General features: G+C 58.2%; 1 protein-coding gene across 9 annotated transcripts in view; it reads left to right on the forward strand.

The window, feature by feature from the left end:
- Positions 1-17,110, forward strand: part of HSF2BP (heat shock transcription factor 2 binding protein) — an 86,822-nt gene that overhangs the window by 35,373 nt on the left and 34,339 nt on the right. For all 9 annotated transcript variants that reach the window (XM_051830138.2, XM_051830140.2, XM_051830139.2 and 6 more), the window contains one exon: positions 13,972-14,075. In XM_051830138.2, coding sequence (XP_051686098.2) covers positions 13,972-14,075 — 104 coding nt within the window. The remainder of the gene's footprint in view (positions 1-13,971; positions 14,076-17,110) is intronic.

Consider the following 17,110-nt stretch of genomic DNA (forward strand, 5'->3'; position numbering starts at 1 on the left):
TGGTGAGGCCGTGCGTGGTGGCGGTGGGCTCGGCGGTGAGGCCGTGCGTGGTGGCGGTGGGCTCGGCGGTGAGGCCGTGCGTGGTGGCAGTCTTTATGGTTTCATTGTCAGTCCCAGTGCAGAACTCTGGCATGTGTGCCATGCCGTGGCTGTTGGGACCAGGATGGGGTCTGTGTCCTCAGTTCTGAGTCTGCGGAGGCTGTTTCTGATCAGGCCCACACGTGTGCATGGCATGAGTCCGGGGGTCTGTGAGCAGGTACTGGGGTCCCTCCATTGAGCTGTCAGTTTGTACCCTGCCGGTCATCCCTGCTGTGACTCTGCCCCCAGCCAGCTCAGGGGCTCGGAGGCCTTTGCGTGTGAGGGGCACTCCTCTCCTGCTGACGGCCTGGGAGGTCCCATGCCACTGTGGTCACTGCCGGAGACCCCCTTCCCACCCTGAACCAGACGCCTGCGGGTGCCGTCTGTGGGGACCCTGGCCGCCCTGAGTGCCTGGGGTTGTGAGGGATGGACTCCGCGGGTTGCTGGCTCCCCCGGTTCTGGTCCCCCCCCGCCTGTAGAGTCCTCGGAAGGCTGCTGTCTGGCTTCCGTCTGGAGGTGATAGCAGCGTTCCCGGCGGCGCAGGACGAGGTGTGTTCCCGCCCCTGTCTGGAACCAGACTGTCGTTTCAGCGTCGTCTGACCGTGTATGTGGGCAGCAGACGTGACGAGGTCAGAGCGCGGGTGGTGCTGCTCTGCGGACTCCTTGTAAGCCTCCTGCGTCCCAGCAGAGCCAGCGCTCGGCCTCTCCCTGCGTGACGGGCGTCGAGGCTGTGTGCAGGTTCTGCGCGGTAGACACGAGGCTGCAGGGACTGTCCTTGTGTCCTTGACCACGGCTCCCTGCCCGCCTGGGCGAGGGCTGGCGCTGGAGGAGGAGGCTGTGACGTCCGTTGTCTGAGGTGCTGCCAAGCTGGCCCCCGGGTGTGCCCCTGCCCTGCCCTGCACACTGCTGCCCCTGCACACTCCTGCCCCTGCCCTGCCCTCTCCTGCTCCTGCCCTGCACACTCCTGCCGTGCCCTGCCCGCTCCTGCCCTGCACACTCCTGCCCCTGCCCTGCACACTCCTGCCCCTGCACACTCCTGCCCCTGCACACTCCTGCCCCTGCCCTGCACACTCCTGCCCCTGCACACTCCTGCCCCTGCCCTACACACTCCTGCCCCTGCACACTCCTGCCCTGCCCTGCCCTGCACACTCCTGCCCTGCCCTGCCCTGCCCGCTCCTGCCCCTGCCCTGCCTGCTCTTGCCCCTGCACACTCCTGCCCCTGCCCCTGCCTGCTCCTGCCCCTGTCCCACCCCTCCCACTGCCCTGCCCTGCTCCTGCCCCACCCCTTCTGCTGCCCTGCCCCCCTGCCCCTCCCCTCCCCTGCCCCTGCTCCTGCCCCTGCCGTGCTCAGTGTCCTGCGTCCCCATCAGAGTTTCCTGTTTGTTACATCCTATGAAGAGCTGGTGTACCTTCCACCAGATACGATTGCACCCCGAAGCTGAGGCTCTTTTCTTGTGCCTGTTCAAGCTCGGAGTTGGTGGCCACCCAGTCCCTTCCCCGGTGCCAGGGTGAGGCTTGTGAGCAGGGTGGGTCTCTTCTCGCATCTCTGGTTCTCGTCCCCGGGCTCTGTGCGTTTCAGTCCTAAGGAGCTCTTACTGAGTGCTGGGGCCGGGGGCGGGAAATGCCTTCAGAGCTGTTGTGTTTTCTCGTCTTCCATCTGACAGCAGTGTAAGACCGTTTGGTGTCTAATCCCACTTGGGGTCTTAGCACGCGTCAGCCTGAGCCAGTCCCCACCGTCGGCCGGAGCCAGTCCCCTCCCGTCGGCCTTGGCTGCTTGCTGACACTCGCACGCTGGTTGCCTTTCCCATCTTCAGGCACTGCTGTCTCGTCTCCTCACCGTCCTCTTCATGCTGACTCCCAGCCTGTCATCCTCTGGAACTGAGACCTCCTTTTCTCTTATTTCTTTTTATTTTATTTTATTTTTATTTTTTTGACAGGCAGAGTGGACAGTGAGAGAGAGAGACAGAGAGAAAGGTCTTCCTTTGCCGTTGGTTCACCCTCCAATGGCCGTCGCGGCCGGCGCACCGCGCTGATCTGATGGCAGGAGCCAGGTGCTTCTCCTGGTCTCCCTTGGAGTGCAGGGCCCAAGCACCTGGGCCATCCTCCACTGCACTCCCTGGCCACAGCAGAGAGCTGGCCTGGAAGAGGGGCAACCGGGACAGAATCCGGCACCCTGACCGGGACTAGAACCCGGTGTGCCGGCGCCGCTAGGCGGAGGATTAGCCTAGTGAGCCGCGGCGCCGGCCTATTTCTTTTTATTTTTTTGAAGTTTTATTTATTTATTTGAAAGAGTTACACAGAGAGAGGCAGAGAGAGATCTTCCATCCACTAGTTCACTCCCCAGTTGGCTGCAATGGCTGGAGCTGTGCTGATCCGAAGCCAGGAGCCAGGAGCTTCTTCCAGGTCTCCCACATGGGTATAGGGTCCCAAGGACTTGGGTCGTCCTCCACTGCTTTCCCAGGCCACAGCAGAGAGCTGGATTGGAAGTGGAGTAGCCGGGACTTGAACTGGTGCTCATATGGGATGCGAGCACTGCAGGCGGCGTCCTTACCCGCTACGCCGCAGCGCCGGCCCACTCCAGGACCTTCTTATACTATAAATAACCCCTTTTCTCCTCGGCCTCTCCTTGCCTCTTTCCTGAGGACTGCTCTTTCACCATTACCTGCGTGGTCAACGTTACTTACTTGCAGCACTTGGTGCCTGAACTCGGAAGCAGGGCTTCGCGGCCGTTTCTAGGAGGCCATTCCTCGTCCCCTCCTGCAGACTCGCCTCTGCGTCGGCCAGCTTCCCTGTGCGTTAACTAAAACACCTGCGCTCCTGAAGGAGGGCGTAGTGTGGCTCCGAGATAGGCGGCTGCTGGTCTGGCAGCTGGTGAGCTGACGGAATGCTCGCAGGAGGGCCCCAGGGAGAGGCGGGAGCAGAGGCTGTGCGAACCCTCTCCCAGAACCGCCTTCCAAGGGCCCCCCGTGACCCCGTGACCCCCCACTAGGCTCACCTTCCAGTCACTGTAATTGAACCAGCCACTAGCATTCATCCACTCATGCTGACACAAGACTGGGGCCACGCCTCCAACACATGGGCCTTCGAGACACCGTAGTGTCCACTGTGGCCATCACACAATGCAGCACACATTCACTTCATGCCCCGAAGTCCCCAGGTCTTAGCCCAACATCAGTTCAAGCATCCAAAGGCCAGGGTCTCATCTGAAACTGAAGGGAAACTGCTCCCGTGAGAGGTGGAGTTTCAGACAGGACTGACAGAGAGGGAGGTCTCCGTCTGCTTCCCAGTGGCTGGAGCTGGGCCGGTCTGGAGCCAGGAGCCAGGAGCTTCCCCTGGGTCTTCATGTGGGTGCGGAGCCCAAGCACTGGGCCATCTTCTGCTGCTTCCTCAGGCCACAGCAGAGAGTGGATCTGAGGAACAGCGGGACACAAGCTGGGCCCATATGGGCCAGGTCACATAGCCAGTGCTGCAAGCAGAGGTGTAGCCTGCTGTGCCGTAGCGCCAGCCCTGAATATCTTCTTTTTAAAAAAGATTTATTTATTTACTTGAAAGAATCACAGAGTGGGGGGGGGGGTGTCCATTTATCAGTTCACTCCCCAAATGACTGTAATGGTCAGGGCTAGGCCAGGCCGAAGCCAGGAGCTTCCGTACCTGCGTGGGTACGGGGCCCAGGGACTAGCGCCATCTTCTGCGCTTTCCCAGGTGCATTAGCAGCGAGCTGGATGGGAGTGGAGCAGCCCGGACTCAGGCACCCAGTGGGATGCCAGCACCGCAGACAGGCACTACAGGCTACGCCACAGCGCCAGCCCCTAGCTTGAAATCTTTGTGGATGACTCATTCAGAATCTGATTCTGTGTTCCTGGCTTGCCTCAGCTCTGAGGGTGTGCCAGTGGCATGGTCTGAGCTGTGGTATGGGCTGTCCTGTGGCATGGGCTGTCCAGTGGCATGGGCTGTCCAGTGGCATGGTCTGAGCTGTGGCATGGGCTGTCCAGTGGCATGGTCTGAGCTGTGGCATGGGCTGTCCAGTGGCATGGGCTGTCCTGTGGCATGGGCTGTCCAGTGGCATGGGCTGTCCTGTGGCACAGGCTGTCCTGTGGCATGGGCTGTCCAGTGGTATGGGCTGTCCTGTGGCATGGGCTGTCCTGTGGCATGGGCTGTCCAGTGGCATGGGCTGTCCTGTGGCATGGTCTGAGCTGTGGCATGGTCTGAGCTGTGGCATGGGCTGTCCAGTGGCATCGTGTTCACCGTCAGGGCCAGAGGAACGGTGAGAGGGCTGCCAGGGAGGGGCCGGGGGAGGATGGGCTGCGCAGGGCTGGCTCTAGTTCAGGCAGGGGGTGAGATGGGAGGAGTGTGGAGAGGCCATGGGGTTTGGCCTCTCCTGGTTGCTGCCCCCTGAGTGAGTTGCTGCTGCTTTATCCTCATCCCAGCCACTTTGCCAGGGAGAAGGCTGCTCACCCCCAGCTGAGCAGGGAGCGGCTCACCCCTGAGAGCAAACCTGTGTGGCCAAACCTGCACCCTCAGGGAGCAGGCACCCTGAGGGACCACCTGCTGGATCTGCAGATCTGACCCCCCACAGCCCCCCCCCCCCCCAAGACAGAACGTAGCAGGGATAGTTGGAGTGCTTTTTGATTGCTTCTAGAAGTAATTCCACAAGATGAGTTGAAGCATTGACAGCATTTTCAAGGTCAGTGTGGAGAGTGTTAGAGTCCACTGTGTGCAGGGTGTGCCTTGCTTGTCTCTCATTCCCTATAAACTTTCCTTTTTTTTTTTTTTTTAAAGAAAAAAGGTTGACTTTTAAAAAAATCTAAATTTCATTTTATTTGAAAGTCAGAGAGATCTCTTGTCTGCTGGTTCACTCCCCAATCTGAAGCCAGCAGCCAGGTGCTTCTCCTGGTCTCCCATGGGGTGCAGGGCCCAAGCACTTGGGCCATCCTCCACTGCACTCCCGGGCCACAGCAGAGAGCTGGCCTGGAAGAGGAGCAACCGGGACAGAATCCGGCGCCCCGACCGGGACTAGAACCTGGTGTGCTGGCGCCGCAGGTGGAGGATTAGCCTAGTGAGCCGCAGCGCCGGCCATGGCTGGCTTAACGACAACTGAACGGGATCTTCAAGTGTGACTGATTTGCAATCTCCAAATGCCGTAACAGCCTGGCCTGGGCCGGGAGCCCACATGCCACGCGGCTGTCACAGGTCCCTGTGTCTGGGAGGAACCAGAGTACTGAGCTGGCGTCCCCTGCGGCCTCCTGCGGCCGCACAGTGGCAGGAAGCTGGAGCTGGAAGTGGGGCTCCGACTTGAACCTGGGCACTGTGCTAAGGGGTGTGCTGTCCCAGTAGCAAAGTAACTGCTCTTTCAAACACCTGCCCGTAATAGGGTCTTGACAGTAATCAGGAAAATGCAGATTATAACCATATAACCATAATGAGATAACTTTTTATTCCATCTTGTTGAAAAAAAAAAAAAAAACCAGTCCCAAGCTTTGGATTGGACGGGAGGCCCCAGTAGAGCTCTCCTGTGTCTCTGCTGGCAGGGTAGCAGAGAGACGCGCAGTCCTGGGGCAGAGGCTCAGGCCTCTTCTGTCCACTTGTGCGTAGGAACATCAGGATGCTTGCCCAGGAAACACGGCAGCTGTGTTGTCCTAGCGCGGATGAGGAAATGAACTCACGTCTGTGGCTGGAGAACAGAGAAGTGAATTGTGGTTAGATCGGGGGACACGATAGTGAAGGGGTTCTCTCCAGGTGGTGTGGAAGAACACGCGTGGAAGCTGCTGCCGCCGCACAGGAGCGCACAGCTGCACGGCTCTGGGCGTCACGTGGTTAGGGCGTGTAGACCTGGCCTGTCTCAGAGCAGGTGTTGTGCTCGGCTTGAGCGGTGCTCGGGACTCCTGCGCCCTGGACTGGAGTGGTCACTCACTGGGAGCCCCAAGTGGAGCTCCTGGCCTCTGGCTGTCATGGGCATTTCGGGAGTGAACCCACAGGAGGAGGATCTGTCACTCTGCCTTTCAACTAGATAAGTAAATCTTAGGAGGAGAATGCGTGGCTGTTCCAGGTATCGGGATGACCGTGGCCACTGCTCCCTGAAGTACACATCGGGTGGTGCTCACGAGAGTTCCACCGTGGGGTCGCGTTTCCATTCTCCCCGGAGGTGGCCGTGTTCTCCAGTGCTTTCTGCACTAGTCAGTGCTCTGTACCAGCTGAAGCTGACAGCGCTCTGATTAGCGTCACGGCTGGTACAGACCTTCCGATGTTTGCGTTCTAACTCGGGTGGAGAGGACTGAGAATCTGAAGCAGGTATGCTGGGGTGGGCGTTGTGGCACAGGTCAGGCTGTGGCCTGGAATGCCCATGTCCCGTTGCCCGGGTGGAGCCTGCCTCTGCTTCTGGTCTGGCTTCCTGCCGACCTGGCTGGGGGGCAGCAGTGGTGGCCCAAGCCCTGGAGCCCCTGTCACCCACGTGGCATCAGATGCAGTTCCTGACTTGGGGCTGCTGGCCTGGCCCCTGCTATGCAGACGTTTGGGGGATGAACCAGCAGATGGAAGATCTATCTCTTTGTCTTTAAGTAAATAAAGTGAATGGATAAACAGAATAAGAAGAGCACCAGGCGTGTTACGTAGTTGGTTGTTGTGTTCCTCCCTGCGAGTTCTTGGTTAATGGTTGTTTGGTCTGAAAACACCTGATTGTATTATTGTGCCCGTTGCTTCTCTCTGAAACCCCATGTTTGTGTGTGTGTGTGTGTGTGTGTGTGAAAATTACTATTTTCTGTCCTTCACAATTACTTAATGGTAATCTTTCGGCTCCTTCAGATTTTAGTTTCTGGGTGGTGGACGTCACTTGAAATCATTCTCTTTTCTTGTTTATTGTTGCTAGTTTGCTCTGGCGTACTGGCCGTGTTTTCCTTTGTTATTTCTGTGTCGCAGTGGGTTTTCTTCTCAGGTGAGGTGGAAGGTAGTTTCTTCTCTCCTTGAGTGACTTGTACATGTCAGCCGTGGAGCACTCTGACTCCCTGTGTCTGGGAGGAGAGCAGGCGTGGAGCACTCTGACTCCCTGTGTCTGGGAGGAGAGCAGGCGTGGAGCACTCTCTGACTCCCTGTGTCTGGGAGGAGAGCAGGCGTGGAGCACTCTGACTCCCTGTGTCTGGGAGGAGAGCAGGCGTGGAGCACTCTGACTCCCTGTGTCTGGGAGGAGAGCAGGCGTGGAGCACTCTGACTCCCTGTGTCTGGGAGGAGAGCAGGCGTGGAGCACTCTGACTCCCTGTGTCTGGGAGGAGAGCAGGCGTGGAGCACTCTCTGACTCCCTGTGTCTGGGAGGAGAGCAGGCGTGGAGCACTCTGACTCCCTGTGTCTGGGAGGAGAGCAGGCGTGGAGCACTCTGACTCCCTGTGTCTGGGAGGAGAGCAGGCGTGGAGCACTCTGACTCCCTGTGTCTGGGAGGAGAGCAGGCGTGGAGCACTCTGACTCCCTGTGTCTGGGAGGAGAGCAGGCGTGGAGCACTCTGACTCCCTGTGTCTGGGAGGAGAGCAGGCGTGGAGCACTCTCTGACTCCCTGTGTCTGGGAGGAGAGCAGGCGTGGAGCACCCTCTGACTCCCTGTGTCTGGGAGGAGAGCAGCCGTGGAGCACTCTGACTCCCTGTGTCTGGGAGGAGAGCAGGCGTGGAGCACTCTGACTCCCTGTGTCTGGGAGGAGAGCAGGTGTGGAGCACTCTGACTCCCTGTGTCTGGGAGGAGAGCAGGTGTGGAGCACTCTGACTCCCTGTGTCTGGGAGGAGAGCAGGCGTGGAGCACTCTCTGACTCCCTGTGTCTGGGAGGAGAGCAGGCGTGGAGCACTCTGACTCCCTGTGTCTGGGAGGAGAGCAGGCGTGGAGCACCTCTGACTCCCTGTGTCTGGGAGGAGAGCAGGCGTGGAGCACCCTCTGACTCCCTGTGTCTGGGAGGAGAGCAGGCGTGGAGCACCTCTGACTCCCTGTGTCTGGGAGGAGAGCAGGCGTGGAGCACTCTGACTCCCTGTGTCTGGGAGGAGAGCAGGCGTGGAGCACCTCTGACTCCCTGTGTCTGGGAGGAGAGCAGGCGTGGAGCACTCTGACTCCCTGTGTCTGGGAGGAGAGCAGGCGTGGAGCACTCTGACTCCCTGTGTCTGGGAGGAGAGCAGGCGTGGAGCACTCTGACTCCCTGTGTCTGGGAGGAGAGCAGGCGTGGAGCACTCTGACTCCCTGTGTCTGGGAGGAGAGCAGGCGTGGAGCACTCTGACTCCCTGTGTCTGGGAGGAGAGCAGGCGTGGAGCACCTCTGACTCCCTGTGTCTGGGAGGAGAGCAGGCGTGGAGCACTCTGACTCCCTGTGTCTGGGAGGAGAGCAGGCGTGGAGCACTCTGACTCCCTGTGTCTGGGAGGAGAGCAGGCGTGGAGCACTCTGACTCCCTGTGTCTGGGAGGAGAGCAGGCGTGGAGCACTCTGACTCCCTGTGTCTGGGAGGAGAGCAGGCGTGGAGCACTCTGACTCCCTGTGTCTGGGAGGAGAGCAGGCGTGGAGCACTCTGACTCCCTGTGTCTGGGAGGAGAGCAGGTCGTGGAGCACTCTGACTCCCTGTGTCTGGGAGGAGAGCAGGTGTGGAGCACTCTCTGACTCCCTGTGTCTGGGAGGAGAGCAGGCGTGGAGCACTCTGACTCCCTGTGTCTGGGAGGAGAGCAGGCGTGGAGCACTCTGACTCCCTGTGTCTGGGAGGAGAGCAGGCGTGGAGCACTCTCTGACTCCCTGTGTCTGGGAGGAGAGCAGGCGTGGAGCACCCTCTGACTCCCTGTGTCTGGGAGGAGAGCAGGCGTGGAGCACTCTGACTCCCTGTGTCTGGGAGGAGAGCAGGCGTGGAGCACTCTCTGACTCCCTGTGTCTGGGAGGAGAGCAGGCGTGGAGCACCCTCTAACTCCCTGTGTCTGGGAGGAGAGCAGGCGTGGAGCACTCTGACTCCCTGTGTCTGGGAGGAGAGCAGGCGTGGAGCACTCTGACTCCCTGTGTCTGGGAGGAGAGCAGGCGTGGAGCACCCTCTGACTCCCTGTGTCTGGGAGGAGAGCAGGCGTGGAGCACCTCTGACTCCCTGTGTCTGGGAGGAGAGCAGGCGTGGAGCACTCTGACTCCCTGTGTCTGGGAGGAGAGCAGGCGTGGAGCACTCTGACTCCCTGTGTCTGGGAGGAGAGCAGGCGTGGAGCACCCTCTGACTCCCTGTGTCTGGGAGGAGAGCCGGCGTGGAGCACTCTGACTCCCTGTGTCTGGGAGGAGAGCAGGTGTGGAGCACTCTGACTCCCTGTGTCTGGGAGGAGAGCAGGTGTGGAGCACTCTCTGACTCCCTGTGTCTGGGAGGAGAGCAGGTGTGGAGCACCCTCTGACTCCCTGTGTCTGGGAGGAGAGCAGGCGTGGAGCACTCTGACTCCCTGTGTCTGGGAGGAGAGCAGGCGTGGAGCACCCTCTGACTCCCTGTGTCTGGGAGGAGAGCAGGCGTGGAGCACTCTGACTCCCTGTGTCTGGGAGGAGAGCAGGTGTGGAGCACTCTGACTCCCTGTGTCTGGGAGGAGAGCAGGTGTGGAGCACTCTCTGACTCCCTGTGTCTGGGAGGAGAGCAGGCGTGGAGCACCCTCTGACTCCCTGTGTCTGGGAGGAGAGCAGGCGTGGAGCACTCTGACTCCCTGTGTCTGGGAGGAGAGCAGGCGTGGAGCACTCTGACTCCCTGTGTCTGGGAGGAGAGCAGGCGTGGAGCACCCTCTGACTCCCTGTGTCTGGGAGGAGAGCAGGTGTGGAGCACTCTGACTCCCTGTGTCTGGGAGGAGAGCAGGCGTGGAGCACTCTGACTCCCTGTGTCTGGGAGGAGAGCAGGCGTGGAGCACTCTGACTCCCTGTGTCTGGGAGGAGAGCAGGCGTGGAGCACTCTCTGACTCCCTGTGTCTGGGAGGAGAGCAGGCGTGGAGCACTCTGACTCCCTGTGTCTGGGAGGAGAGCAGGCGTGGAGCACTCTGACTCCCTGTGTCTGGGAGGAGAGCAGGCGTGGAGCACCCTCTGACTCCCTGTGTCTGGGAGGAGAGCAGGTGTGGAGCACTCTGACTCCCTGTGTCTGGGAGGAGAGCAGGCGTGGAGCACCCTCTGACTCCCTGTGTCTGGGAGGAGAGCAGGCGTGGAGCACCCTCTGACTCCCTGTGTCTGGGAGGAGAGCAGGCGTGGAGCACTCTGACTCCCTGTGTCTGGGAGGAGAGCAGGTGTGGAGCACTCTCTGACTCCCTGTGTCTGGGAGGAGAGCAGGCGTGGAGCACCCTCTGACTCCCTGTGTCTGGGAGGAGAGCAGGTGTGGAGCACTCTGACTCCCTGTGTCTGGGAGGAGAGCAGGCGTGGAGCACTCTGACTCCCTGTGTCTGGGAGGAGAGCAGGCGTGGAGCACTCTCTGACTCCCTGTGTCTGGGAGGAGAGCAGGCGTGGAGCACTCTGACTCCCTGTGTCTGGGAGGAGAGCAGGCGTGGAGCACTCTGACTCCCTGTGTCTGGGAGGAGAGCAGGCGTGGAGCACTCTGACTCCCTGTGTCTGGGAGGAGAGCAGGCGTGGAGCACTCTGACTCCCTGTGTCTGGGAGGAGAGCAGGCGTGGAGCACTCTGACTCCCTGTGTCTGGGAGGAGAGCAGGCGTGGAGCACTCTGACTCCCTGTGTCTGGGAGGAAAGAGCAGCTTTTTGGTCGAGGGGCGGTGCCTGTGTTGTTGGCATTTTGAGTCACCAGTATCTACTTACTCTGCGGCGGCGGGCCTTGTGTCAACGTTGCTTGTTCCTAATGCTCAAGGTTATGAACAAGAGGGGGGTGGCAGTTTCGAGCCCCTCAGTCCCATGTGCTGTGGGCTTTCTGCTGAGTGTTTTGGTGTGGGCAGCATTTGCCCACTTTTTGTCATTGGAAGAAAAGGCCTGACTCACTAGTACACTATTTTGAGAAATGACTTCTTCTTCTTCTTCTTCTTCTTTTTTTTTTTTTTTGGTGAGGCAGAGAGGACAGTGAGAGAGAGACAGAGAGAAAGGTCTTCCTTCTTTTCCCGTTGGTTCACCCCCCAATGGCTGCTGCGGCTGGAATGCTGTGGCCTGCGCACCGCGCTGATCCGAAGCCAGGAGCCGGGTACTTCTCCTGGTTTCCCATGGGGTGCAGGGCCCAAGCACTTGGGCCATCCTCCACTGCACTCCCGGGCCACAGCAGAGAGCTGGCCTGGAAGAGGGGCAACCGGGACAGAATCCGGCGCCCCGACCGGGACTAGAACCCGGCGTGCAGACATTATTTAGAAATATTTGATTGGGATAGAAATGCGGAGTCAGTGAGTGTTTGCATAGGAAGCAAAGCCATCCTAGGTTTGTCTCGGCTGACCCCTGTGTGACCTGGAAGTCTGAGCTCTGTGAGCTGTAACCTGCAGTGACACAGGTCTCAGGTTACACCATCAACATCACAGTTACATTTGTTCCATTTAACTTCTTAAAGATGACTGATTTTGACCCAATACAAGATTTTAAATACGTCTGTCAGTTTGTGAGTTGTTTTTAATCACATTAAAACTAAATGGCAGGCCAGCGCCGCGGTTCACTTGGCTAATCCTCCGCCTGTGGTGCCAGCACCCCGGGTTCTAGTCCTGGTCAGAGCGCCGGATTCTGTCCCGGTTGCTTGTCTTCCAGTCCAGCTCTCTGCTGTGGCCCGGGAGTGCAGTGGAGGATGGCCCAAGTGCTTGGGCCCTGCACCCGCATGGGAGACCAGGAGGAGGCACCTGGCTCCTGGCTTCGGATTGGCGCAGCGCGCTGGCTGTAGTGGCCATTTGGGGGGTGAACCAACGGAAAAAGGAATACCTTTCTCTCTGTCTCTCACTGTCTAACTCTGCCTGTTAGAAAGAAAGAGAGAAAGAAAGAGAGAAAGAAAGAAAGAAAGAGAAAGAAAGAAAGAAAACACTAAATGGCGGGCCAGCACTGTGGCATAGCTGGTTAAGCTGCCTCCTGCAGCGCCGGCACCCTTTGTGGGCACCGATTCAAGCTGCACTTCCTGTCCAGCTCCCTGCTAATGCACCTGGGAAAGCAGCAGAGGATGGCCCAGGGCCTTGGGCCCCTGAACCCATGTGGGAGCCCTGGAAGAAGCTCCTGGCTTTGGCCTGGCCCAGCCCTGGCCATTGCTACCGTTTGAGGAGTGAACCAGCAGGTGGGAGACCTCTCTTTGTCTTTCCCTCTTTCTCTGTAACTCTAGCTTTCAAATAAATAATAACAAAAAACCCTAAATGGCAGTCTGAAGAATTTCAGCTGGACGTACGTTCTGAAGTTTGCCCCTGTTGTGGTCGTCCCCAGATGGTAGCTTTGGTTTGAAGACCCAGAGAAGACTGGCCTGTCTGCCTGTGCGGACGCTCCCGGTAACTGCTCTGTGGGTCCCCGTGGACACAGCCTGGAATGGCACTCGGCCCAGGGACTTCTGGCTGGTGGTGGTGGTGGTGGGGAATGTGGGGGTAGTAGGCGGCGGCTACCCCAGTGCCGGCCTCCTAAATAGTAAATATTTTTAAGACGACTCCTGCCTATCAGACACACGTGTTTTCTGTCTGCAGCTGATACCTGTAGTGCCTGAGGACTTCTGCACTGTGGTTGATTTGGTGCAGGCTTACAGTCTAGTTCATGTGTGTTACTGCGGTTTTTATTACAGACTTAGATTTTTTAAAAAAATATTTACTTTATTTGAAAGGCAGTTACAGAGAGGCAGAGGCAGAGAGGGGTGGGGAGGTCTTCCATCTGCTGCTTCACTCAGATGGCTGCAATGGCTGGAGCTGCGCCGATCTGAAGCCAGGAGCCAGGAGCTTTTTCCGGGTCTCCCAGGTGGGTGCAGGGGCCCAAGCACTTGGGCCATCTTCCACTGCTTTCCCAGGCCACAGCAGAGAGCTGGATCAGAAGTGGAGCAGCCGGGACTTGAACTGGCGCCCATGTGGTACACTGGCACTGCAGGCAGCGACTTTACCTGCTTTGCCGCAGCGCCAGCCCCCACAGATGTACCTTTATTAGTTCCATGTTCTTGGAGTTCTTGAAGACCAGGAGGAGGGTCCTTTCAGCATCCAGGATCCTGGGGGAGCTCCTGTCCTGGTACTTGACATTAAAATTGTTTCTGCCAAAAGTGTGAGGCGGTGTTCAGCTTGGGAGTTCGCTCTCTTCCAGTTTTGTGCAGGGTCTGTGGTCTAGCGCTGTCTGTGTCTGCCGCAGCTTTTCTGTCGCTGACGCTCAGGCCTCTGCTTGCTGTTGTCCTGTGTGCTCAGCCCCGCAGAGTTTGTGTTCCCCCGCGTCCTAGTCAGAGGTGTTTTCATTTCTTGCAAGCGCTTTCACTATTTTAAATGTTTTGCAAAAATACACGTCCAGGCTTTTTGTTGTTGTTGCTTTGTAGTGTGGAGTGATTAGGATCTCTGCAGTTTGAAGTATTTTCAGAAAGCAAAATCCTGTAGTTTCTTCCCTCAGCAGATTCTGCATTGCCAGCTGGGGTCCGGCTCCCAGCCCAGGGTGTGAAACCCCTTTCCCTTGGAGACTGCTTTGCTGGCCGTCAGGGACTGTGCGGGCCGTGCCGGCGTGTGTGGCCCGACGGGATCACTCGGTGTCGCCTGTACTGCTCACTGCAGGAGAAGGCCCTGCTGGGTTTTAGGTGAGAGGTGGACTTTGAGAGGCTGCTGAGCAGTGGCTGCGGCGTGTGGGTCTCCTGTCGGACCCTCTCTGCCTTTGTCTCTAGGTTGTGTGGGTGAGTCTGCGGAAGGTGACGTCATGGCCAGAGTTCCCTGGTCTTCTCTGAAGTGTTAGGAGACCGCCTGATGTGCTGGGCCTGGTGGGAGACGTGCGCAGGGTGAAAGGCGGGCTGGGCAGGCCCACATCTCATCCCGTTTCCTTTGTATTGCAGGCTCATGCTGATGTCCCTGTACAACGTGAGCATCAACCTGAAAGGCCTGAAGTACATCAGCGAGAGCCCGGGATTCATCCCCTTGCTGTGGTGGCTTCTGGGCGGTAAGGGGGCCTGGGCGCACTGCCTCTGTGCGGCTCGTGCTGCCTGTTCGCCGCCGCTGAGGAGTGGTAAAGGGTTGGACATGAGGAGTGCTTGCCGCAGGTGATAGTTCCTAACAGTCGGAAGCTCGTGGTAGTTTCTGAAGTGTGGCTTCCAGTTGAGGTACAGTTCACCAGTGAGTCCCCGCCACGGCGAACAGCTGGTGGGCAGCATCTGCCTGTTCCTTCTCTGAACACCACGTGGTCAGGCGCGTGCTGGGGGGTGGCTCTGAAGAGCAGGCAGGGGGCCCAAGCCTGAAGATGTGGGTGAGAAGTCAGGGAGACGGTGCAGCTCTGAAGTGCTGTGCGCGTGTGCAGCCCCTGCTGGCAGCTCCTCTGTCTCTCCCTCTGACCCGTGCCACAGCTTAACCTCAAGTTTTGTCTCAGTTTCACCCTGGTGTTTTTTTTTTTTTTTTTTTTTTTTTGACAGATAGAGTTAGGCAGTGAGAGACACAGATAGAAAGCTCTTTCTTCCATTGGTTCACCCCCCAAATGGCCACTACGACCGGAACTATGCCAATCCAAAGCCAGGAGCCAGGTGCTTCCTCCTGGTCTCCAACGCAGGTGCAGGCGCCCAAGCACCTGGGCATCCTCCACTGCCTTTCTGGGCCACAGCAGAGAGCTGGCCTGGAAGAGGAGCAGCTGGGACTAGAACCCAGTGCCCATATGGGATGCTGGTGCTGCAGGCGGAGGATTAGCCAAGTGAGCCACAGTACCGACCCCCATCATAGTTTTTTTAAAAGATTTTACTTATTTTATTTGAGAGGTAGAGTTACAGACAGTGAGAGAGAGAGAGACAGAGACAAAGGTCTTCCTTCCATTGGTTCACTCCCCAAATGGCTGCAACTGCCGGAGCTGCGCCGATCCGACGCCAGGAGCCAGGAGCTTCTTCTGGGACTCCCACGTGGGTGTAGGGTCCCAAGGACTTGGGCCATCTTCTACTGCCTTCCCAGGCCACAGCAGAGAGCTGGATGGGAAGTGGAGCAGCCAGGACTAGAACTGGCACCCATATGGGATGCTGGCACTGTAGGCAGTGGCTTTACTTATTATGCCACAGCGCTGGTCCCAGTTCTATAACTTTTCAAGATATGAATAACATATAATAAGCTGCAGTATTTAACGTGAACAGTTGGTAAGTTTTGATATAAATACCAACCTTTAAAATCCCTGCCCGAGTCAGAAGCAGAGCCAGCCTCTTGCCCACAGGCTCTGTACCGGGGCCCGGCGCCCACCGTGCGAGCGGTTTAGTGTGCTCTTCATGGTTCTGTGTAAGTGGCGGCGTGCGGCGTGCGTGTTTCCCTCAGCATAATTGTCCTGCAGTCCGTCTGTGTTGCGTGTTTTCTAGTTCGTCACCTCTTAGTGCCAAGCAGGATCGCACGGGGTGGATGTGCCGTGCCGTGCCGTGGGCGTCTCAGCTGCTGCCAGCGGGTTCGCCGCAGCCTCCGGCTCTGCAGCTGCAGTCGCTGGGCTGGTTTCGTGTGTGTCTGTGTGGATGTGTGCTTTCGTTTCTCTTGGGCCGACGGCCAGCCGTGGGATGACGGGTCGCAGAGCAGGTGCCTGTCCTAGGAGACAGCCACACCAGTTCCAAAGTGGTCATCGTTTCACCGGCCCACCAGCAGAGCTCCCCGGTGCGGCTGTGGCGCAGCCTCCCGTCCGTGGGGCCGTGCTCTGGGACGGCAGACCCTACCCCTGCGGTCGCCTCCGCACTGCGGTTGTGGTGCGGCGCTGAGCGCTGCCATCCCTGCCTCTCCTTCGCTGGCGCGTCTGCCCAGGTCTTTTGCCCATTTCGAAGGTGACGGTTGTTTCTTCCGTTGGAGAGTGTTGAGGGTTCTGACGCAGTCTCTGTGCACGTCTGTTCCGGGTGAGGGAAGAAGGTTCCCTCCGTTTGTGCCTGGTCCTTCATCCTGTGAAGAACATCTGAACAGCAGAAACCTTGATTTTGGCAGTGTCCATCCTCTCTTGTCTGAGCCACGTTCGAGGGGTGGCAGTCTTTGCCTGCAGACGTCGGGGTCACTAAGGTTTCTCGTGTGTTTCCCCGAGAGCTCTGTAGTTCTGCATTTTTCATGTAGACGTTTGATTGGCTTTATGTTCAAACGTATGACGAGGTTTTTGTGACTTTTGCATTGGGCATCCTTGTTTTTATTTATTTTTCAGTTTTAAGGATTTTATTCAGTGAGAGAGGCATGGGAGAGTGAAGGCTCTATCTGAGGGAGAAGGAAAGTCCAGAGACGGAGTTGGGGTCCATACTGAGCCGAGAGCAGGCCAGGAGCCGCGTGCAGCAGGCGTGCAGGCGGAGAGCAGGGAGCCTGCGGCCCAGAGGCCATGCCCCCGAAGGCTCAGGCAGCAAGGGCAGCAAAGGGCAGTAATGACAAAACAGGGACACAGGGCTGGGCCTTTGTCCACTTCCAGAGGGGGTGGTTACATAGTCTGATTGGCAGGTGGGCGTACAGGTGGGGTCAGGCTGGGGCTGGAGGTCACACAGGGGTGTGGTGAAGGCGTGGTGAAGGCGTGGCCTTGCAGCTCACAGGTGTAATCAGTCTTCCCCTACCTACCTGCCTGCGTCACCCCCTCAGAGACTCCATTCCCTAGTCCTAAGGGCTGCCGGAGGGTGCAGAATCAGCACCCCTTCCGTAGCTGCTTCCTGCTCATGAGGGCATAGCGCAGGCCCTGCCTGTCCCGGGTCTGGAGTCTCCGCTGTCTCATCTGACAGATGGGCTTTATGGACTGGAGCAGTCTCGGTCCCCCAGTGGCTGTTAGACTCCCTGTTGGCCGGCACTTTTGTTGAGGATTCATTCTCCAGTGAACTGCTTTTGTGCCTTTAAGGGTACTTCAGAAAGTTTGTGGAAAAAGCATTAAAATGTTGATTTTGGTGCGAAAATTGAAATTCACTCGTAGGATTTTCATAACATGCATTGTCCATGAAGTTCTGAAGACGTCTTCCGTGTGTGAGGGTCTGATTCCAGACTCTTCTGTCCGCTGACCCTCTTCTGCCGTTCCAC

Source organism: Oryctolagus cuniculus, chromosome 4 (assembly GCF_964237555.1).
Source record: "Oryctolagus cuniculus chromosome 4, mOryCun1.1, whole genome shotgun sequence".
NCBI lineage: Eukaryota > Metazoa > Chordata > Mammalia > Lagomorpha > Leporidae > Oryctolagus > Oryctolagus cuniculus.